The sequence below is a fragment of the Henckelia pumila genome, chromosome 2, assembly GCF_033568475.1.
Source record: "Henckelia pumila isolate YLH828 chromosome 2, ASM3356847v2, whole genome shotgun sequence".
NCBI classification, from domain to species: domain Eukaryota; kingdom Viridiplantae; phylum Streptophyta; class Magnoliopsida; order Lamiales; family Gesneriaceae; genus Henckelia; species Henckelia pumila.
The window spans coordinates 5,948,712-5,973,747 of NC_133121.1; the positions used below are offsets into that span (position 1 = coordinate 5,948,712).

The 25,036-nt window shown below is 36.3% G+C and overlaps 2 protein-coding genes across 4 annotated transcripts; one reads left to right on the top strand and one right to left on the bottom strand.

Moving 5' to 3' along the window:
* Positions 1 to 417: 417 nt before the first annotated feature.
* Positions 418 to 17,295, bottom strand: LOC140879834 (protease Do-like 7). Of its 3 annotated transcripts, XM_073283754.1 has the most exons (24): positions 16,737 to 17,294; positions 16,558 to 16,628; positions 15,635 to 15,769; positions 15,186 to 15,244; positions 14,149 to 14,185; positions 13,224 to 13,349; positions 11,829 to 11,918; positions 10,315 to 10,380; positions 10,157 to 10,213; positions 9,963 to 10,028; positions 9,391 to 9,498; positions 8,812 to 8,892; positions 7,837 to 7,886; positions 7,538 to 7,703; positions 6,001 to 6,516; positions 4,891 to 5,073; positions 4,727 to 4,829; positions 3,748 to 3,918; positions 3,530 to 3,609; positions 3,214 to 3,441; positions 1,822 to 2,037; positions 1,478 to 1,635; positions 1,123 to 1,234; positions 418 to 877 (listed from the first exon to the last, which is right to left on the bottom strand). In XM_073283754.1, exons 1-24 carry the CDS (start codon positions 17,011 to 17,013, stop codon positions 701 to 703), a joined length of 3,333 nt encoding a protein of 1,110 aa, XP_073139855.1. In that variant the 5' UTR covers positions 17,014 to 17,294; the 3' UTR covers positions 418 to 700. The 3 variants fall into 3 exon arrangements, with proteins under 3 accessions (XP_073139855.1, XP_073139857.1, XP_073139856.1); XM_073283756.1 differs by lacking the exons at positions 15,186 to 15,244; positions 15,635 to 15,769; positions 16,558 to 16,628; positions 16,737 to 17,294 and adding an exon at positions 14,616 to 15,144; XM_073283755.1 differs by lacking the exons at positions 418 to 877; positions 1,123 to 1,234; positions 1,478 to 1,635; positions 1,822 to 2,037 and adding an exon at positions 2,044 to 2,225 and having other exon boundaries at positions 16,737 to 17,295.
* Positions 17,296 to 19,017: 1,722 nt separating this feature from the next.
* LOC140877142 (uncharacterized) lies at positions 19,018 to 20,381 on the top strand. Its single transcript, XM_073280669.1, has 2 exons — positions 19,018 to 19,200; positions 19,287 to 20,381. Exons 1-2 carry the CDS (start codon positions 19,018 to 19,020, stop codon positions 20,379 to 20,381), a joined length of 1,278 nt encoding a protein of 425 aa, XP_073136770.1.
* The last annotated feature ends 4,655 nt before the right edge of the window (positions 20,382 to 25,036 follow it).

The window sequence follows — 25,036 nt, forward strand, 5'->3', positions numbered from 1 at the left end:
CATATTTCCAAGAAAAAAAAGTCACATTTTTAGATTGCTAGTTGATTTTGGTTTGGTTTGATTTCACAATCTTGAAACGCATAAAATATGCATGGCTCCAACTCCATGATCGTTCAGCTCCAACATTGAAACCTTCGAATGGCAAACTAAACTAAACTTTTGTATTTTCGGCTTCAATAGGTCTCACAACTTCAGAATTTGAATTTATAATCAATATTGAATTAAAATGCACATTAAATTTCGTTGATTCTTTTGAATTCTACTCTCGAATTAGATGAGAAAATAAATTTTTATGCACCTTTCACGCAAATATTAATATTTGCTGGAGCTTGTGGTTTCAAGTGAAATACCCTTTGTTTTGGACGAAAAGTCTTGTAAACACATTGCAAAATCAAACAAGCCGTTGGGAAGAATATATGAATAATAATAAATAATGATAATATTAAATAAGAAAAATAAAGTTGCCCACTTTATACCCTCATGTTTTTATTGCATATATTTCTATGCACATAAAAGGTTGAACCTATATAAAGTATCTCATCACCATCAATACACACAATTACTAGTTAACAATCTGAAAAATATCGGTGGCAACTACCAAATCTAGTATGACACTGTAAATCAATCAAATAATACATTGACCTGATTAAGTTTGTATCTTTACTGGAGAAAACTTGGGATTTTCTTGCTGAGTATACACTCACTGGGAGTCACGATCAAGCGCTTTGATCATCCTTCGACTCCAGACAGCCATTTCTGGATCAAACCTCAGTTCCCATGTAGGCCAATAATGCAAATCCTGCTTCAAAGTTAGAACACGTGGCTTCCCATTCAAGTGTACGGTCTTCACTCGAACAAACTCCCCATGTTCTATTTCCTACAAGAGGTTCCAATTTGCATTGATTCACAGATTCGTATATTAAGTAGCAACACCAGCATAGGAAAACACAAACTTTGGTTTTGACAAGTTTTAATTCTTGATGTGAAATTGGTCTCACTGCCATAAGAAATTTTCAAGATTAATCATTTTCTTGAACAGAAACTGCTATATATCATATCTGGTATTCGTCAGGTTCCTTTGGCTTTTATGATTTCATAGAAAGATGAGGCCATGGGGGATACCTTTGTTACAGCAACAAAAGCATCCAAGTCTGATGTTGGTTTTCCATTTACTTCTACAATCCATTGAAGAGCATATAAACCATATCGATGTACTGGACTTCCATGACACCACCTGAAATAAATATGCAAAAAGTAATGACCACCAATTAGTAATCAAGACGACATAATATATTTCAAGCCACAAACTCGATTTGCCTAAAATGGGCTGGACCGCATGGTTTCCATTCTGATCAAATTTGAAAAAAATGTGTTTCAACACTTTAGATTGAACCAGCAAAATCTTGCTCTCTAGTAGTTCTCTCCAGTCAAGGTCCACCACTTAATAATTTTGATGACAGTGTTTAAAGGATTTTACCTTGCCACGTATACACCATGCCCTTCTTCAGGCAGAAACCCAAGAGCTCGCACAGCTGAATGAGGCTCCTGCACTATACAACCACACCAATTTATGACACGTTTGGTCCCATTCCCATCTCTCACATCTGTTCCCACCAATAGATCCATTTCACGGCCCTGAAGAATCGCATTGATCAGTTGAAATAAGTTAAAGTGTCTCTAATCTGGCTGAATCTCGAGTGTCTACCCCAGTTCGAGTTTAATGCATTCTCGGCCACAAGACCCATAATGTAGGTTTCTTGTTTTAGAATCTGACAGCATAAATTAATAAATAAATACATAATAAATGTGCCAGATATGCACCTGCCGAAATATTGTCATATTGAGCTTCCCATCACTGTCTTTACATCGATCTAGTCCTTGACAAGCATCCTCGATGTCACCAAAGCAAGTAACTGGTACTTTATTGATTGCCAATACCATGTCACCTTGTTCAAGTAAATTTTCCGCCTCAGAACCGGAGAAGCAGCCTTTGACCCTCAATACTTGGCGCCTGATAGGATCTTTTTTCACAAGGGCCTGCCATTCAAAAACCAAAGATTGCTAGAGTTCCAATATCACCTAATGCTCTTCAACCATCTCATAAATGGAGGATAAACTATTTGCTAAGGTTCAACTGAAGTCTGACAGTGACTCTCACATCTAGTATCACTGAGCAAGAGGAGCCTCGTATACAGATGAATACCCAGTGACAACACACATGAAGCCTGCCAACATAACAAAGCCCTTGGATCATTATCTGGACCTATCATATTCAGGTGTCAAGATATGACATACACTTGTACAACTGGGTGACAAAATTCTCAAAGCCAATCATGTCTTCAAACTTTGGATACGATCATCACCCATTCAGGCCTCTTCTACTATATGAGCTTGCATCCAAATGGGCACCCATTGAACATGCATAAACATGAAATCTGCCAACATAACCCCCAAGCCAAGAGGCGATATCTCTCAGGGGTTAAAAAATTGCATGCAGCTAGCATACCCATCGATGACACTAACTCTGAACACTATCGTGCCTTCCAAGTTTCAAAATTTGAGATATGGATTCAGCTTCGACAAAATGGAATCCAAGGGTTTTTTAAAAAAAGAAAGAAATTATGCGACTTTCTCATTGTGTCAACTATTTAGCCACTTTTCTTGACAGTCCATAGATTCTAAAAAAAAATAATAATAATAATAATCTCTCCTACTGACTTGCTTCCATTTCATAAGCATCTGAAAGGGGACATGAGGCAGCCAAAAATTCTGGGTATATCTTAGTTGCTCAATTAAATCAACTTTCGTTATATTCCACTAGTTTGAATTTCAAATTTATGCAATTGCCCTCAGTGTACCGAAAACAATAATTTGAAAGTACTTTTGTGGAAAAATAACAGTTAAGATGTCATTAATTATCTTCCTTAAAATACAACTTCTCATCCCACTGGGCCTCCACCCATTGAAATTGTTAAGGGAAAACCCAAGAAAAATTAGCCTGAGAAACCATCATGACATGAATAAACAAATGCACAGGCACCTTATATCCACTAACACAAATAGACAAACCTATAATAAAGATTACATCATTTATAGTTGAATTCTCCTACCTGATAAAATAATCACTGACATCTAAGGACAGCAAACGCCGACATGAATTTACATCCCTCGTAAAAGTAAAGAACAAATAGAATTGCATAAGCAGTAAGTTACCTGGATCCAAGAGTCACTCAGGCCAAAACTACGAGCTTTGGAGAGCAAAGTGGGATAAAGTTCAGCCTCTAGTATCCTTACAAGTGGCATAGGCCTTTTGATTCCATTAATGAGAAGAGAAGGTCCTTCAGCTCCAGATATGATTTTGTCAAGGATTGAGCTTATTGTATAAATTGGAATACCTCGAACAAATTGATGGTCTTCAGATGAAGTAGAACTATATTTAAGCTGGAAAATGTAGCATACAGAGAAGGCATTAGATCTCGCTTCTGCAAGACAGCTCAGGTGAACTAGAGAAGGAAAGAAAAGAAAAGACCTGAGTCGAGAAGCTTCCCCAAATAGCATGAACCCTTCCAAACTCATCCGTCAGAACACCAGAAAATGCGCCACCAAAATCTGCAACATCAAATGACAATTATAAGAACCAGATGTTTCTTCCATTAGGCAGAGGCAACGAAAAAGGAAAAAAAGCCAAGCCACAGAAAGAGTAAAGAGCACCAATTTAGATAAGCGGAAATTTTATATCAAAGTTACCAGTATCAATCTCTATTACTTCCATGTTGGTTGCTCTAAATCGTGGACAGTCGGCAGAACCAATATTCAAAGCAGCACAAGGATTGGTGACAAATGATTTCCTGGAAGTTGCCTGTAGACTCCTACTCAAGCCCACTAGACATACAGGATCTCCACGGCGAAGAGCAGGTTCTGAGGAATAGGAATAGGATTTAATCAAATTTTGTGTGAAAGAGGGGGACAGGGGGGGTGTGCTTCACTTTAACAGAAATTTATCTAAAACAGGAAATACTGGAAAGTATAATAAACTACTTTGAAAAATATATTGCTTTGAGCATATATATATATATATATATCACAAGAAAGTGCTAGCTTGTGACACATGAAACACCTAATGATCCAAGTAGAATTCTCTACACTTGCAATTGGCTTTAGTTCCTAGTATCTAACTAAGGACTGCTTAGCGTTCTGGATGAACAAAAGCTACAGGATTTGCTTTTGCCATGTCAACAATAAAAATGAAAAGGTCAACTAGAATTCTGAGTACAATTTACTAGAGAACGTTGCAGAAGAAATATAGAATCACAACAGCACCAAATCCATTCAAGACCCAAACGCTGACATCATTACTAGGTGTCTATCAAATATATCCAAAATCACTAACATTATCAGTAAGATGATTCCACAAGTCTTCATTTAATTAATAATTTAATAATTCAAATCATCATCAAAACTTAAAAGTACCGCATTGAAGGTGTAAGAGTGAATCCGGTAACATGTCACCGAAGGCTAGATCATTGAATTAATATTGATGACATCATTAAATGAAAGCAAGTTTAAAAGGTGCTATATAACTACTGACCATATGGAAAATTATATTATGCCCCTCATACTGAGCAAATCATGCCTTCCACACATCTTTGAAGAAACAGCGCGAAAATACAGAGTCAAATGGAAGACAATCACGCAGCAGAATAATTCAAGCAAATTGAAAAATTACCTGGAAGTAGTTCAGCTGCTCGAACAGCAGAAGCACCAACGCCAAGCGCAGAAGGGTCATATGCAACTAGAGCAAAATTGTGAACAGGATGGAGGAAAACAACCTATTTAATTTGAATGAGTCAGTAAGAACAATAACCATAGCTTCAACAGTTACGAAATTACCTCGGCAGGAATTTCAATTGGATAAGCAGCGAAAGAAAGCATCACATCAGACACGGATACTGCAACAGTGTTTTTATCAACTGCGACCAATCCCATGGTTTGAGAGTGATATATTATTACACCAGTTCCGAAGAAATGCTGTGAGTACACTCCATCAATCATACAAGATGACGGCACATGAACCTGCATTTTAGATATACTTTAATCAGGACAACTATGGAGGAAAACCGGAAATCATTAAATAGAACATGTAGCCACGTAGGCCTCTGATCAGACCAAATAATTAACACAAAGTCAGATTCTTTCAAGTCTTTGAGGCCAGCCTTCCATTTATACAACCAGGGATATAAGTACAATACTTCCTTTAGTAATACAAGGCAGTTACACAAGCATAAATGGCAAAGCGGATCATAAAGATAAAAGAATCAAGCCAAGAAAAGGACATCAGGCTACAATTGCCAAAAAATCTGAATAAACTTGTAGCAATCAAGACCAAGTTAAGCAAAATGTAAAACAATTAACAGTGAACTCAACTGGTGATGTTTAAATGTTTGCGGGCTAGATTAGATTTACAGCAATCAAACTCTACAGTGTGTTGTGTGTTACTATACTCCTAGTCCCCCGTCATATTTCATGTGTAATAAACGATGACCATGTTCTCTCCCACTTTCCACTAGCTAATTCAAAGACATTTCAATCTGCTCTTTGTCATGAAGCAGTCGGCTTACTCATCTAAAACTCGCAGAAAAACTTCTCAATCAACCAAAGCTTATAATTTTCCAAAGACAAAAAATCCTCTATCTGACAGCAATTCCAAAGCTGGTTTCAGTGCTTTCTTTAGATTTAGGAGATCTGTGCAGCCCCTTACGCCCTAACACATTGAATGGCTTTTCTTCTTTGAGCTTTGCTTCTCTGTTGTTCTCCCTATTTCCCCTTTGCTTTTTCCAGAAAACTAATGCATCACTAAACTCTTGCTCATATTGCACACACCCCATTTTTAGTTCAAATAAACCTCATTGCAAAGACATAAGAAAAAAGAGAAAACTAAAATACAACAAAGATGGAGAAAACAAGTAAATTTATAAAAACGGGGTATCAATGATCATGTACCTCAAACATCACAAGTGTAGGCTCAATCGCACGCTCCGCTACTGAAGCATTAGCTGCTGCCCCTGCTGCACCTTGATAATCTCTTAAAACTGTCTCAGTTTCAGAAACAGAATCCCCCAAACCTTCTTCCCTGGGTTCATGTAAAGAGCAGTCTGGTAATAAAACACCATCAACAGATAAATCCTCATCCACTCGCCTTTTTTTGGTTCCGGTATCAGATTCATCTAGAGAATGTGGTCCCTCATCAACATGTTCGCAACTTGTTTCCATACTAGTCACACCGTCCATTGGTTCTTGGCCAACACAATTATGCCCTTGTCCCATGATAACCTCAGTACTACAAGGTGAAACTATATTGCTTGCGAGATTGTGATCAATAGGATTCAACCTTGACGATAGAAGCGGGGATTCCAGTGGCAAAACTGGCTTCACTGTCCACAGACCAGAACTGTCATTGCGAGTGTATATCTGAGGAGGAGCATACCACTCATGGCGATCAACTGTGACCAGGACAGACTGCATTCCAAGAAAAACCATTATAATATAAAAGATTTTATTACAATTTGTTCTACCATGAGATAAAATGCAAGCAGTGAAAGTGATGAGCAAGGAGAAAAAGTGGATGGAATTTAAATTTCACACCATCTCAAGTAATAAACCTAGAGCACGTTTAAAAATACAACCAACTAATACCCAACAACACAAACGAAAACACCAGAACGCATATGATGATTATCTTTAAGCCAAACATTAACTTGACTAGATAGAGCAAGATAATAACAGAACTTTCACGATTGAATCATGATGGAACTAGAAATCAGGCATTTTATGGCACCATACCCAATGTGAACATTCAGATTAACCATTCAAAATGAATTGGAAAAATGTGTTTGTGTTGTCATTCAGTTTACACACAATGGAGAGTTCTACACAAATAGAACCCCCATTGCCTAATGTCATCATCCCAAAATCAAGTTCTTCACTGTTCTTTTGTGAGACTTGAAAATTGTTCTCTTGATGTTTTGAATGGTTAAAAATGTGTTTGTGTTGTCATTCGGTTTACACACAATGGAGAGTTCTACACAAATAGAACCCCCATTGCCTAATGTCATCATCCCAAAATCAAGTTCTTCACTGTTCTTTTGTGAGACTTGAAAATTGTTCTCTTGATGGTACACAGGGTCGGAATTGTGAATGATTATGTGTTATGTAAACACTTGCAAAAATCTTTTTCCGGCATTCATAAAGCTAGATTCAAAAGCATTTAACCATCATAAGACATAGTGAGATGCGCCACAAATCTCTAAACGGATGTTTGTGCGTCAACAAGTATACAATCAGCAGAGCAAGAAATTTGGCCTAAATACTGACACCAGGAGGCAATCCAACAGTGTCTCTTTCTTTTTCACACACAGGTGAACGTATAGAAAGGGTGTCTTCACAAAACCAATGAATACGAGGAATACCATATGTAAGAAAGGTTGTATGCTGAGCATATATCCAACACTATATATTTTGAAAGGAATCAAGGGTGTACCTTTCTTCGATGACGATCCAAGTAACTTATATACTCTAATGGTACTCTTGCACCCCTGGATAACTTAGACAGCACGGAGATAAAGTCTTCAAGTCTTGATATGTCTTCACCTGCAAACTTCTTAATGATAGAATGGCGTGGAACTCCAGCTCTGAATAGCATGTACCTGGAGTAGATTGTCAATCAAGTGGAAAACCTCCACATTTAGCATCAGAATTACAAGAAACAGAAATAAATGGATGTCAATTTTAACATGACCGTGTACTCCAAAAATTGTACCAAAGAAAATGTGTGCATACCCCTGCTCAGCAACATAAACAAGACCACATTGGAATCGGAAGTTCCTGGCCTGCACATAAAAAGAATTAGTTTATTGTTGCTAGCATCCAAACAAAATTTAGCAGATTCTGTAGGTGACCAACAATTAAAGTACAACACTAACACAAACTGAATTCAATATAATCTGGTCACATGCATTCCTTATATGGTCAAATGAGGGCAATTATGTACTTTAAATCGTTAATGTTTTAACCAAAGTAGTTGTAAACAAAGTTGCTTATTCTCTCATGTCTCACCCTCCTCCCGCACATGTAACCAAAATGAAACTCCTCTGCACAACCTTTTTTCACTAAGAACAACACAAAAGAAACTACTCAACATTATCTTTTGGTTACAATGATGGAGCTCTTATGAAATGTCTCGGGCAATGCATGTTATGTTTTCCAGGAACGTTTTTATTTCCTGGCAACATAATATCTATATTATTTTAGGGTTTTCCCTAGTGGAAACATATTATCTTTCCACCTATCACATTACCCTATATAATCAATGCATATATAATTCGACCATTTTGGATATCCCGGAAATATTTTTTATCACTAAATTAAAGATTCAAATACCCTATCTTTCCAAATACCAATCCATTTTTCATATAGAAACTGAAATGTGTCCAAATCAATATGAAACCGTTGGACCAAAGATTAAATGCATGGTAAAAAATAACTAATCTCCGTCTCAAAATGAAGTGCCAAAATAAATGAGACACAGCATATTGATTCCCAAATAATGGAAAAAAGAAGTGAGAGATTGGATACTCGTAAATTAATATCCCATTCAACAGGTTCATATCAACTTTTAGTATGAATGAACATTGTTTCTCACCAACATGGAGCATGAAAATGCTAGGCAACTTGATCAGGAATTTGGGATTCATGTAGCAGCCATAAGGGCCCCCAAAAAATGGTTATGATAAAGATTCATGGAAAAAAACAAACCTGTTGATAAGAAAGAGGGTGTATTACAGCACCACTAACTTCAAGAAAGTAATCAGGTGTGATCGAGTGCAAATCCTGAACCTGAAAGAGATTTAAGGGAAAAATCGAAAATATAAAATTAGAATGTAAAATGCAACAATGGTGGATTATCGACAGAAAACTCAACATGGTGCCTGAAAAAATATTGTGACAAAGTTTATCTCTCCACTAGAAAGGATCCTTTACAAACGGGATAATAATTACACAAGTCAGCTGACCTAAAGAAAAGACACGTCTGACCAACTGAAGAATAAGATAGTGTACAGGAAGCCAGAAATGGCATCAATGTTAAAGCAATTAGGCCTCAATCTGACAATGTCAAACTCTCATGGAAAACACATGGAAAAGTGGATTTCCAAATGTAAAGCATGATAAAATTTGTACCAAGAATGACAACATAAGGATAATGCATCGCTTGAATTTAATAATATTTAAATTTCAGAGGATTGTCTGGATTTATTAGTTAGAGCTAGCTACACGTAGAATCAAATAACAGCATAAAGTAAAATAAAAAAAAAATCAGAGAAGATTATATCTTACTGTCAAATTCATTGTCAAAGGTTTTCCTCCCCTTTCAATTTGAAGTTCAACTTTATGGTGGACGCTATCATCAAGCAACGTCTCCATCTTGAGAAATTGAGTAGACACCTACAACCATGGAATCAGATCAAACTCAGTAAACCAAATGCAAGATGAATTTTCATCAAAAACATATCCAAAGTATCATCAAATAACTATACAAGACCCATAGCATCTCAACTACAAAAGTCAGTAGAAATTCCGAATCAAAAACCTGCGGTGAAGCAAAATTTATGTTGCTTTAAGTCCAATGGGAGATAGCAATTCAAGTTTGTTTCACGAAAACCAGCACCTCAGGCAGTTGATTCGATCCCAGCAATAAGAATTGTAATTCCATGGTAATTCCATGACACTACTACCGATATAATTTATTTTTAGTTTTTTCTTGGAACCAATTATCAGTTTCCCAATGTTTTCCACGAAAGCATTAAAGTTGGGCTGATTGACTCAAGTGCTCAATACTCAGAAAGACTACTTAACACAGATTGTCCCAAGGATGGAAAGCATGATTGACTAAGGTAAGGCAAACTAACCTCCCCATTCAAACGAACAAGCACATCACCTGGCTCCAAATGCTTATGAGCTGGGCCATCTGGAACCTGTAAGAAGTGCAATATCAAGACCAGATATATATGAAGCCAAACGCGATGGTAAAATATTTTTATGTCCCTTTAAGAGCAAAAATAAATATATAAATGAAAAGCGATAAACCCAGAATTATACTCACAACCGAATCAACAACAAGCATTCCAGTTTCCCCAGGAGGAGATGCATGGCGTACTAACTGATGCATTGAAACAACGATGAGTCACAACAAAATATTTCAATAAATTCTAAGCTGAACAAATGAAAAGACAAGCAAAATGAAGATCCAGGCAAGCATACCTGTTCTGTTTCACTTTGGAGGCCAAGACGCCGTGTCTCATCAAAACCTTTGTGCAAAAATGTAACCTATAACACCAATATGTCGATCCGAATCAAATGGAATTCCAGTCAGACCAATTGAGTAAGATATTGACAAAAATGTTTTCTGACACAGCAGAACTATAACAAAAACCAAATTTTTAAATACATGAACTGTTTTGTTATCAAATGGAGCATACTCACCCCAGCAGAACACAGAAAAGTAACAAAAAAGCATATGTGAATATAGTGCAGTTATTTTTTACCGAGTAAACAACAATTATCCATATCATAATAAATAAAAATCCAGGGAGGCAAAGCTTGTTAAGAAAAGTAATCAAGCTTATTGTGAATATTATACTTTTCGGCAACATATTTTCACTGTCGTTTCCTAAAAATTTCAAGATACGCATCATGTAGATGAAAACCAAAGAATGTAGAATATGTTCAGAAAAATTTTGGATTGGGATAGGCAACACTTAAACAGTTTCCTAAAATATTATCATGCAACAATAGTTAGTTGATTCTGGGTTACCATGTGCATGACAAGAACTCACAAACTAAGCACTAAACTTTTACTGAATTAACCACGTCCAATTGTACTGGCCATCAACCCACATTAATCAATTATCGTCTGTCTGACACTCCAACTGAACAGCAATAAATTTTGCAAATAATTACTTTCTTTTTCTTTTTTTTTAGTACAAGTACATCATATATCAAATTACATCAAATTGTAACGCTAAAGAATGAAATTGCCCGCACACAACCGACGGGACTTGAGCATGGACTCGAGATGTGCTTATCTCGAGCAAAGAAAGTAACTAAATCAACCTAAATAAATTAGGAAACTAACTCGCAGTCAGCGAGAATTGAACCTGAGACCTCTTGGTCTCAGGGCCTCAGTCTTGACCACTAGGTCAAGACCTCATTGGCGCAAATAATTACTTTCTCTATAACATTAAGTAGATTGAAATATTTTTGAACTACGAATAGCTCCAATCATAAAGCATCTGTTTGTTCAAAGCATTCAGCATAAAGCAGCTCCCTAAGAGGCAAGAAAAACAAGTGTAGTATTTGTTAGGGGCCTGGAGGATCAACTCAAGCCCAATGTCAAGTTTGTTTATACTTTATACTAGAAGGCATAAAATACCCATTTAGTTACACGTGGGATAGGGGAAATATAAGAGTCAGAATGAGAAAAGCGTTGGGTAGTTAGTTATCAAATATTCTCATATGTACTAGCTTGGCTAGGGGGTTACAGATTCCAAATCTGGGAGTTCTTTGTTCTTCAGAATTATCATATTTTAATACAATTGCTTCCATTATTGTTCCATCTCTTCTGTTATTGCTATTGTGATATCCAGGGAACCAGCCTAACAGTATTGCTATGCAGAAATAAAAATAAATGTTGACTGACATAAAAAAAAAAAGACAATAAAACAGAAAATAAAAATCAAGGTTTAAGACTAACATAAAAGAATGAACTGACAAACCTGAAGCGTACCACGAGGAATGGTGACCGCGTCCCATGTATTAGTGACGGAGTCTTTCCCGTTCTGCAAGAAATTGAAGGCCCTCACAACCTGAAGTTGTATCAAAGCTGCTCATTTAGTAGACATAGTGCATAGGTAATCCAGCTTACAACTATTAATATCACAAACAAGATTGGGCAAAACTAAATCTTGATAAGTAAATAAATATTTTTTAACACTTCCTTTTACAACATAAATGTCTTCGGCATTAATGGAAAATGTTAATAAACAAGGATATTCTTTCCAGATGCTAATAACATATTTTTATTTTGCAAAAACTGGAGGGCTGTTCCTGGGAACAATCAAGAGATTTGGCAAAATCCGATTTTGTAAAGAATAAAAGGAAACTTGGAAGCACCTTTTTGTTTGGTGTATCCAGGCTTTTGCCCGACTAATCCTTGGGAAGCCGTCCTTCTCCTTTGTTTTCCATCATATTGATTTCAATTGTTAAAAAATTTCTTTATGTTTTACAGTTTTAATATTCCGATTTCGTCTTTCAATCCATACTTTTATAGTTTTATTGTGATTACAATATATTTTGTTGCCTTATTTGATCCTTTACAGAACGGATACCTGAAGCTACAGTGTAACAGCTGCAGGGCTATTATTATTTTGGCAGATACCAAATTTTCGTTTAGAACTTCTAGAAAAGAAAATGGTAAACCTTACAATGTCCATAACACTGTGCAAGAAGCCAATTCACGTGATAAACACTTTTATTTGTGTACACCCACATCTAAAATGCCAGACCCAAAGAACAAAATCATAAATGGTAAAACCTTAAAGCAAAATCCAAGCCCAGGCCATATACCATTGGCCTACAAGACAGTTCGCTTTGGGATATAACTTAACTTAGCAAAAAAGCCCAAATAGCAACATGAATAAAAATTTCTATAACCTTGTGAACAGAGCAGATATGATTTAGTGATAAGTAGACTCCCAGATGACACCCATTATGTAGACAAGGCAAGAAACGATAAGGATATAATGGTTAGTGAGAATTTGGAAGTAGAACAAAAAATATAGGCTCAGGAACACAGATTCTGTAGTCCGAATTAAGAAGGGAAACATCAATCTCCATTTATGAGTTATGATACCTTATTGAGGGCGAATATAAATACCATAGTTCTGAATTTTATTCAGCAAAAGAACAAACTTTTGAAAAGGGACGGGTTACAGAGAGCAAGCCATATACGATAGTGTGGGTGTGTTTAAAGTATTGCATGATGAACATCAAGATACCACCAAAAAAGGGCTTCCTTTGAGAATTTTGTACAAAAACCGAAAAACGGAAGCTTGGGAAAAGATACAAGATCAACGGCAAGTAAACAAATCATCATTAAAACATTTGCTTACCCGTTCTAAAGGTAAGAAAAATGCCGAAGCACTGGATGTTTTGCTCCCAGCATTCAAGGCAACTGCTCTGCCCTGCCAATCAATTACAGGGGAGCCACTTGAACCTCCTTTTGTTCCTGAAGCTGCCTGCATTCCAGTATACAACAGTCAAAAGAAGGAAATAGAGTAAGGCATGGAACAAGAAACTTGGTTATCATGGACATGAGACTCCAATTAGCAAATTCTTGAAGAGATTAAAACGTAAAAATAACTGTTTGATAAGGAATAGACAGCTCGCCATAAACAACTTAAAAAATGTCGTAGTCTTTTATCAAATTCAACAACGTACAAACTTTAATATTGTCAAAATAAACTGCTTGCCATATGATATGGCATATGCATGTGCTAAATGGTTCCCCTTTCAATTATTTTTTAGCTTTATATGTTAATGTCGATAGTATTACTGCCTGTTCTCTATCTTCTTCAAATACTAAACTTTAGTAAGAGTGACTTATGATTCGACAAGATTCTTTTAGTTACAACCCACAGAAACTTCCTTTCCTTAAGACTTGAAAAAATAATTTGGCATGTGTATTTGTGCCCATAAGACCGGTATCAATAAAACATTCTATGATCGTATAGCTGTAATTACAAAAATAACAAATCCAACATCGATCATCACCAGTATTAGAAAATGTAACAAAAATATTGCATCATCTAAACACAGCTGAAATTAGTCATGGCCATTGTTTGTGTCAGTTTCCAAGTATAGGCCAGAAATTACAGAGTATCGATCAAATCCAGTACCAAATAATTCGAGGTGTGATTATATCAGAATAGAAAGGGGAAAAAATTCAGGATCACAATGAATGGCTCAGAAAACTTCGTGTCCCAAACAGGATCCAGCATGTTGTGGTTAAAAAGCATCAAACATTACAACACTTACTTGCATGTAGAATGTATTGAAGTCATTGTAGCCATCCCTGCACAAGTGGTCAACTAATAGTCAAATGTGATGGCAAATGCTGATGTTCCTTGAATATGGATCGTACAGCAGATAATCCACTAAGATAATTCGGCAACTACAATTAGACAAGAACTCGAACAGACGCCAGAAAAAAGAACTGATGATCTGGCACACATTCTGTTAACAACTTTTGCAACAATATAGCATTCCCCGGCTAAGAACTCCATATCATGGAATAATGCCACATAAAATTTCCTTCCAGCCTATTGTCAGCACATTAAATACCTCGAATTTGTGGTTGTCATCAATCAACCCAAAAGAAAAGATGTAACCCCCTCCCCCAACCACCACCAAAACAAAAAAAATACTGAATTGTGAATGCAACTTTCAATAAGATGCAGAGTCGTAGATCACTTGTGCCTCTGTTTTGGAAGGATGTTAATCACCTTTTTTTCCAAAAGCCAACATGGCCATCTGCAAATCGTGGGTCTCTTCATATAAGTCCCAATGTTGATGTCCAACTGAGGTTTTCTTTAGCAAGGCAGCATTGTGATCTGCTACTCTACATCTCATCAAAAATACCATCCACAGAACAAATAGCCAAGAATTCAAAAAGGTCAATGCGCAAGGGACCATTGTTTTATGTGAACCAATTCTGCTAGACACAGTTTTAATGGTCATCCTGGCAAGCCACAGTCTCATACTAACAGGGTTTAGCTTACCCAATTCTTCACATCTGGATAGATGTTCCCAATCTATGAGAAACTAGCAACACCAAGAAACTGTGACTAGAATCCAACCAAATACAGATCCCACAATGATTTGTTCTAAAAAACGATGAAAGCAAAGCTTGGCACCAATGTCTGGAGAATTGTAATAATTATGGCACAGAATGACTTTGTTAGTTATTTCAACACACAGGGCATGCTATCCCACCATTTCTTATCCAACAAAAGCCTATTCTTAAATGAGTAACCACAAAAAATGTCGGATGCATAATAACACGAAGAACATACTTTTTGTATTGCGGAGCATCTCTATCCAGACGAGCAAGGGTGCCAGCCAAAATAGAGACCTGATTCATGAAAGAAATAAAATATTCAGATTTAAAATTTATTGCCTGCTCCAAACAATATGTAATGGTAAAATTATCGCATAAAAATGGCAGGCAAACCACCAATAGAAATTCAAAACCTATAGACACTCATAAAACACATTTGAAGAAAAAAATGTTAGGCACCACACATATAAGAGTAGTTCGCATAAAATTCCATCTTGGGACATGAATCCCGTTAATCATTAGAGTGCACTAAACAGAGGCGCTAACCACAGGCAGGCAAAAATCAATGCAATAAGAACTTTAATATGATTGGCTGCCTTAAATCTTAATGCTGCCAAATAACGCACGAATGATTTCGGTACCACAAAAAATCTATTAACAAGTGACATAAACTGATTTACGTACCTTTTCTCCACTATCATTTCCTACAACCCTGATTTCAAGACCCACACAAGCTGCCTCAGGTGCAAGAGGAATCTCCTCGTAGCTCAAGAATTTTATAGCAGAAGGGTCATAACGAAAGAAGCCAAAATCATGAACCTAGACATCCAAGTCATTAGGTCAAATAGTACCATATAAGTTGCAAAATAAATCTGACTTTAAACAGATGTGATTAAACTACTTGCGAAAGACATTAAAATAAAATAAAAGGGACAGATAACTTTAAGAATCATTTCAGTGATGCAATATCAAATCAGATAGATAGTGAACCCAGTACAAAATCAGCGAACTGAGGTTCAAATTCAAATAAATGAAGCATGTCAAGATTACATGTCAATTCTTAGGACACTAACCAAATTTTACAGGACCAAGCTCCACAAAATTAGCTGTAAAAGCAGATAAATGAAGTAAATCAAGCAAGTCACTTTTTCATCTAATATTTTATGTACATGTGACAAATAAATTTTCCATGATGATCATCTGCCAGATATGATAGATGTGTGATGGCACAAGGTCATGCACCAAATTTGATCCGTATGTCCGTCGCAAAATAAGATAATTCAGCTGAATTCCAATCGCACTTGTAACTAGCTTCAACATAAATAATTATTTTCAGTAAATCAGGATCCATTTTTCTTTGAAAAAAAGCATCAAATTCAAGGAGAAAATGTGATTTCCTCAAGAAAATTGCACTTACAAGTGAACATTTACACTGGAGTTCCGTCAAAAAAGAAAAAGAAAAAGGAAAAATCGTTTCTTTTACATCAAGAACTAGAAGTATCTCTTAAATTCCACATATCAAGCTACAATTTTCATCAATATCTATATTTTATTTTTAAGAAATATGCAAGATCATGCATTAACTTGAATAATTAATCACAACTCACGGGGTCTCGATAAATGGGGTGGACAGGAACTTCTTCACGGTTCACAAACATCGCTTCGGCCACCACCGGACCTGCAACAAATAACGGTGATGGTGACCATCTCTAGGAACTAAACTAAACACCATTTTCAGGGGCAAAGCACAGGCAGATACTAAATAAAAGATTACGACTTTTCTAACCTGGCTTGACAACGTGGCGATTAGTGAGGATGATTCCACGGCTCTTGTCAACGACAAACCCGGTCGCGTACGAGGCACCAGCGGACTCCGTATCAAAGGCACGGCAGGCGTTGGTACGAAGCACGACGACGGCAGGGACCACTTTGTTGAGGGCCCTCCGCCAGTCCTCGGCGGTGGCGGGACTTTCCTTGAACGGAGGATCGATCTCCATGCAAAGATCCTCCTTCATACTTGTCTCCATCCCTGCTAAAGCTCCCTCCGATCCTAATCTCTCCATCTCAATTTTCAACCCACTCCAAAACCCTAAAAAATTAGTCAAAATCAAAACTTCCCCAAAAAATCAATGAGTGCGGGCACTGGGATTCAGACTGGAAAACAGTGCGAATAAGGATTCAGTCAGAGAAGAAATTTAGGGGAAACAATCTTGCGACTCTACCGGAAATTGTGAATTCTTGGGGCAAAATGAGAATGGTACCACTTTAAAAATCATAATATTTTATATGCTTTCGGACAAAAATCCAAAGTGATTAAGGGCTAACAATCATCGTTTAATTTAATGATCTAGGAGTTGTGGTGGACTAGAGTGAGAGGTAAAATGATTATTAATTAGTGCATTATCTGATAATTTAGGGGAAGACCAAAGTCAAAACTTTATATACATCAGGGGTGGAATCGGGTCGGGACCGTCCTGTAACCCCTTATCCGATTCTTGTCCCGATAGTAATTGAGATTTTTTTTTCCGATCCCGCACCCGAGAAGTGTCGGGATCCCGAACATTCGGGATCTCGTGGGTCGGGAGAGGATAATCCCGAATAATATTTTTTTAAAAAAAAATTCTATGAAAATATTTTTTAAAAAAAAATTTATGAAAAAAATAAAACAATCTTTTAATACATTACAAATAAATTAAAATTTCTTTATATATAATCATTAAAAAACTAAAACATTTTTTAGTACATTACAAATAAACTAAAACAACTACTTAATTAATAAAAAAACATATAATTATTCATAATAATAAAAAAACAAAATAAAAATTTATAACTCAATGTTAATATTAAAAAATATAAATATAAAAAAATTTATATGGTATATAATTATAAAAACATTAATATTAAAACATAAAATTTAAAAAAAAAAAGTTATAAAAAATCTCTCCTAGGGTTCCTCTGGAAGCTTTGTGTGAGTTGTTTTCCTATGTTGATGTAGGTCTTTATCCCGATCAATTTCTCTTTTGATTCTGGGAGGTATTTTAGTTCTTATACTCATCCATGGATCCAGATGAGATTGCTCAACTTGTTAAAGATATCAAATTAACTACTAATAATGATCAAAAGCTTACTTTAATGGCTGATGATTTGAGATTAGGGGAACAACGTATCGCCAATGTTTGGTGGCAAGAGTGATTGCGATCAAGGCTGTGAATCGTGAAGCTTTTCGATCTCAATTTCCTCGTATTTTACAGTTGAAGAAAAAAGTCGAGATTGAATTTGTGGGAGATAATACCTTCATCCTCGACTTTACATCTCAATCGGATAAAAGACGGGTATTGTACGAGGGGCCATGGAACTTCTTCCAGGATTTGATTGTGATTAGGGAACTCCATGGTTTGGATGGACCACAATCCCTAAATTTCGATGACCTCTCCATATGGGTCCAGTTTCATAATGTGCCAATTGCTTTTCTAACCAAAAGCACACTTGTGAAAATCGGGAAGCAGATTGGTGTGGTGGAGGAATTGGATGAGGGAGCGAGTGACACTTTTCTGGGTTGTTATGTACATATCAAGGTACGAATTAATATCATCAAACCTTTGAAAAAATTTATTCGTGTTGGAGCAGAGGATAGTGAGGAAGATGTTATCATAATTCTGGCTTATGAAAGGTTACCCAATTTCTGTTATCGTTGTGGTATTATTGGGCATTCCTTTCGTAGTTGTTGTGAACCATGGACTGATGATTCTAACCTGTAGTTTGGGGTATGGATGAAAGCGAGAAATAGTGGTTTTATGGGGAAGGGCAAGTATTCTCTACCTAGGAGTAATAGCTCTAATCCTCTCCGTACATCTCAAATTGTGCCTATTGAAAACAGTGGAGATAATTGGGAGGCGGAAAAGGGCTTGGATCAACAAAAGGGGAAATAAATTTCTTTGAGTGATGAAGAGGTTTTGATATCAAAAGTTGACATAAATAAAAACTCGCCGGTTCAGCATATTGAATCAGAGCAGTCTATTCTAGAGGATATCATGCCAACTGATAAAACTGATATGGTCTTTAGTGAAATGGCAGAGGTAAATTCTTCAATCAACACTAGCCCGAAGACGTGGGCTCGCCGAGCTCGGACACTTTCTAGTCCGAAGGGTATGGAAATTCATGAATCGAAAAATATTATGAGCCAAAAAAGAGATGCATCAACGAGTTTTGAAGAATTTGATCCGGAAATTGTGAGACCTGGTAAAAAACAGGTAGTGGATGATTTGGTTTTGTTGGATTCGACTCTGGCGGTGGTTGTTATGCAACCCCGCCAACAATTATAAGTTGTATCGTTTAGAATGTCCGGGGGCTTGGGAACCAACGGGCATTCCGGGAATTGAAGCGGCTTATTGCCGAAAAGAAACCCTCTCTCTTGTTCTTATGTGAAACACAAAAGAGAGATATTGATAGTTCTCACTGGTCTTATTTACTTGGTTATAAAGGATGCTTTGTGGTGAATAGTCGGGGTCGAAGTGGAGGGTTATGTCTGTTATGGAAGGATCCTTTTGAGGTTTCTATAAAGTCTTTCTCGCAAGGGCATATAGACTGTTTGGTGAAGCATGGGGATAATCCCTGGAGATTTACAGGATTTTATGGAAATCCAGCTACTAGCCTTCGACACTCATCTTGGGAACTTCTTAGGCGTTTGGCTGATCTGATTGAATTTCGCAACATTTCTTGGATAGTTGGTGGAGATTTTAATGAAATTTGGTATGATAGTGAAAAAATTGGGGGCAATAGGAGGAATTCAACTCAAACAACAGCTTTTAGGGATTCTCTTGATATGTGCAGCTTACAAAGTTTTCATTGTCAAGGTGATATGTTCACTTGGGTTAATTGTCGTCATTTGGGGGGACTGATATTTGCTCGTCTTGACAGATTTGTTGGCAATTTTGGTTGGAGAATGCTATATCCAACGGCTAGAAGCTCTGCATTAGATTTCTATCATTCTGATCACCGTCCGATTTATTTAGATTTGGGTTCTTCTTCTTCTTTGGAAAAGTGGCAGTGTTCCAATAGAGTGATTAGATTTGAGTCTTTCTGGTCAAGAGGCAGTGAGTGTGAAGGAGTTATTGCCGAAGCTTGGCAAAGTTTCAACTGTGAGTTGGATTTTATGGCTAAACTTCAATTGTGTTCCAGTACTTTACAGCAATGGGCATTGAGGAAATTTAAATCCATTCCTCGGCAACTTAAAAAGAAACAGACGAAACTAGCATCACTCCGTACCCATGAGCGTTGGAATAATGACATGGATTATATTAAAGAGCTAGAAATCGAGATTGAAGATCTTAGCTCGCAAGAAGAGATGTATTGGAGACAGCGAAGTCGTGTGGATTGGCTTACATTGGGAGATAAGAATACCAAATTCTTTCACAAAACGACTACTATTTGAAGGGCTCAGAATTTTATAAATGGGTTGATCTCAAGTAATGGTGATCTGGTTCATGATTCTAGAGGTATGAGTGAAATTATCTTTGATTATTTCGAACACTTATTTAAGTCTACTGATCCCACTCCAGTTATGATGTTTTCTGTTATTGAAAGTGTCTCGCATGTTGTGACTTCTGATATGAATATGATTCTTTGTGCGCCATTTACGGGTTCAGATATTAAACTTGCATTGTTTGATATGAATCCTGATAAGACATCTGGTCCAGATGGTATGTCGACTCTGTTTTTTCAAAAATATTGGCATATTATAGGGGACGATTTTATCAAGGCAGCTTTGGGAATTCTTAATGAGAATGAATCACTGGAGAGTTGGAACTATACTATTATTTCTCTTATTCCAAAAGTTGCTAATCCTTTGATGGTGAAGGAGTTTCGGCCTATTAGTTTATGTAATACTTGCTATAAAATTTTAGCTCGGGCTATTACTAATAAACTTCGGCCGATTATGTCCAATATTGTTGATGATACTCAAAGCGCTTTTGTTCCTGGACGTTTGATTACAGACAATGTCATTCTTGGTTTTGAGGCTATTCATTGGATGCGAAGTCAAAAAAAAGGAAAGTATGGATATGCGGCTCTCAAACTTGATATGAGCAAGGCATATGACAGGGTGGAATGGAATTTCCTCGAAGCAATTATGATGAAGATGGGTTTCTCTGGAGTTTGGGTTAAGAAAGTGATGAATTGTGTTTCGAGTGTTAATTACTCTTTTTCACTAAATCAGTCTATTGTGGGTCATTTGAAACCGAGCAGAGGAATTCGGCAAGACGACCCTCTTTCCCCATTTTTATTTGCTCTTTGTGCCCAGGGATTTTTGGCTTTAATTTCATTTTATGCAAAACAAGGGCTATTCACAAGGGTTAAAATTGCATCCACTTGTCCTGTTTTGACTTATCTTTTTTATGCTGATGATAGCCTCGTTTTCTTTAAGGCTACGATTGATGATAATATTAAGGTGAAGGAGTGTTTAAAATTATATGAATTGGCGTCTGGTCAGATGATAAATTTTGAAAAGTCTGCATTATCGTTTACTTTTAATACAACTCAGACTATGGTGGATAGTATCAAGTTGGCTCTATCTATTCCCGTGGTTCAAGGGCATGATTTATATCTTGGACTACCAACTTTTTCTCTTCGAAGTAAGAGGATTCAGTTTCACTATCTGGTTGAGCGAGTGTTGCGCAGAATTCAGGGTTGGGGATGCAAGTTCTTCTCAATTGGAGGGAAAGACGTTCTTATTAAATCTGTTTTACAGGTTTTATCTACTTATATGATGTTTTGTTTCAGAATTCCTAAATCTATCTGTGAAGCGATAGAGAGGGAATGTGCCAATTTTTGGTGGGGTATTGATGCTAAAAAAAATAATAATGCATTGGAAAACTTGGGATTTTCTATGTCAACCAAAATGTTTGGGGGGTATGGGGTTCAGGAAGCTTGAAGTATTTAACAAAGCTCTGTTGGCAAAGCAAGTGTGGTGGTTAATCCAAAGCCCAAACTCTCTGGTTGCACGGGTTCTCAAAGCTCGTTATTTTAAGCATGTAGATGTAATGCAAGCATCTTTGGGTAGTAATCCGTCATTCATTTGGAGGTATTTGATTTGGTGCAGAGATCTTTTGGATTCTGGACTTTATTGGCGTATTACTGATGGTGCTTCTGTGGATATTCTCCAGGATAAGTGGATTCCATCTCTTCAGTCGACTCTTTCATTTCATGGTGTTCATGTCCATGAAGGTTCTCCTGTGAGCTCTTGGATTTATAATCATAAATGGAATGAACAGATTATTCGTGAGGCTTGTTCCCCATATATTGCCCTGGCAATTCTTCATATCCCTCTTTCGATCATTGCCACTGGTAACTCGAGGTTTTGGAAGTTCGATCCAAAAGGACATTATTCGGTAAAGAGTGGTTATCGTACTGGTATTGGTCTTTATATTCCCCCTGAAAATCAATCTGATCATTCTATTCTGCATAAATGGTGGCGTTTTATATGGTCTATGTCTATTCCACCTAAAATTCGTGTATTTTGGTGGCGTGTTTATCACAATATTATTCCAACGGAATCAAATCTTGGCAGACATCATGTACCGGTCCATGGAAGTTGTCCACTATGTAATAATCCTTTAGATTCGACTTGCCATGCACTTTTTTATTGTTCTATGGTGAGGCATTTATGGAAGAATAATGATGTATGGAGGGATCTTAAGCATATTAGGAGTCATGATTCTTCAGTTGTTTGTATGTGGTTGATGACTCAATTGAACTCTGTTTTACTGGAGGAATTTTGTTGTCAAGGTTGGTTGGTTTGGAATGCTAGGTGTAAGGCTGTGCATGATGTTCAATCTCGTATAGTTAAAGTCCCTACTCTTAATGCTTCTGTTTATATTGATGAATACCGTAGGGCTTTGTTGGAAAGTTCTTCAACCAGATCTGCATGCTTTAATTGCTCGCCTGATACATGGCATATCCCTCCTGTTGGTTTTATTCGTCTTGATGTGGATGCTGGATTTCTTGAGTCTTCTAACAGGTGTGGCTTAGGAGGTGTTTTTCGTGATCATGATGGCCAGCCACTGATTGCTTTTGGGAGAGTAATTTCGTTTCCCTTTTCAATTATTCTAGGAGAACTCATAGCAATCAGAGAAGGTAGACAAGTAGCTATTGACAGAGGTTTCCGACGTATCGATGTATGTTCTGACTCACTTTTGGCTGTGCAAGCAGTCACGAAGCCAATAAGTGATTTAGGATATGTGGGATTATGTGTTCAGGAGATTTTATCTATGTGCTCTGATTTTGATTGTATTTTTTTTTTCATACTAGGAGGACGACTAATAAAGTTGTTCATTCCTTAGCAAAGTTTGTTTGTTCTTCCCCCGCATCTTTTTGTTGGATGCCTGGGAATTTTCTTATTTGGCTGCATAGGCTTGTAATGACTGATAATTTTCTTACTCAATAAAATTACAAGTTCTTCAGTAAAAAAAAAACATAAAATTTTTTTAAAAAATTATTTTTTAATTAAAAAAATATTATTTTTATATTCGGGTCGGGTCGGGAATCCCGTCGGGAAGAGTAGCCTATTCCGATCCCGAAATTAATCGAGTCGGGAAAAATCCCGACCCGACGGGATCGAGACGGGTCGGGATTTATATAAAATTTGTCACCCCTAATATACATTGAATAGCTTATTTTTAATATTTATTGTTTAAAAGTTTAAATTTTGAATTCGGAAACTCAAATAATCAAATTTAAGTTTTCTGATTTTTAAATGTTTTCTTTAAAACTTTTTATGGGGTATACATTTAAATTTTGGGAATCATGCGGAAGTATTCTTCTTTACAAAATGAAATTTTCAAAATTTGATAATCTTTTGGATTATTTTTACATAAATATTAGTTTTCATGAAAGGAAAAAAGAAAAAAAAAAGATAAAAGATATCATTTTGGAAATTCTAAAAATTAGACCAAAAGTCTATTTTATTTCTATTATTACTCGATTATCATGTGTGTATATTATTTTGTAACGGTTAGCAGCTTCAATGATACGATGTGTGAACCGGATGATGTGTCATTCATCTATTGAATGTAGAGGACACAACCTCGACGTGCGGTCACATAAGTACTCACATTGATTTCCACCATATCATAATTGTATGTGTTTAACTAGTGTTTCGATGTACACAAAGCATATTGGTAGAGTTTTGTCTTTTGTGGAATTTTTATTTGGAGCTTTATCGATTATGTTATTGATTTGATTGACAATTAATATAGGAATACGTTATCATTGTAAAAATGATGAGCACTCATATTGCAATTCAGTCTTAGTCATATCAAGAGGTCACTTGGTCTGAGATTTTTAGTCTTAAATAGTGTATAGATATAAGAAGTATGAGATATATAGATTTTTACATTGACGTAATATATTATTAAATGATAATGGTAGAGATCGAACAGGATCTTCCAAAAAAATATGTACAACACTAAGATGACACAAAACTATAATCAAGATTTAATATTATGTACTCGATATTCAAATTTAAATACTTTGAGATGTGTGGTTTATCTCTGACTTTGTTCTTGCGAGTGTAGCAAAACAATCTTAGAGAACGATCTTGATGATTAAGTGTATAGACAAATACAATAAATTGGATGATTTGTAGAAATATAATGCATGGTCGAGAAAAAAATGCATTGTTAGATGATAAACATTCAATATCGTTACAAACAAAGTTCTACTTCTATATAAACATGTCATCTATACTCTAGATTATTCTATTGTCTATAAGCACTTGCACTACTCTATACAATAAATTATTACAAATTCTCTTACACATTTACAATTCGTAAAATACAAATGTGTTGTAGAATAGTCAACATCTTCCTCCAAAGGCTTGTATTTTTTTGTTTTTTGTTTTTAATAAAAGATCGTATTTTTTAATACTAAAATAAAAAAATATACATGTTGACATAATTAATCAGTCTATAACAATCAAAACAGCCCACAGACACACTTGAAATTCAAGAGTTGCATTGGATTTCAGGTAATCGGGATCAGCATTGGCATGGGATGATGGGAACCTTGAAATAACCCGGACACCGAATTTTC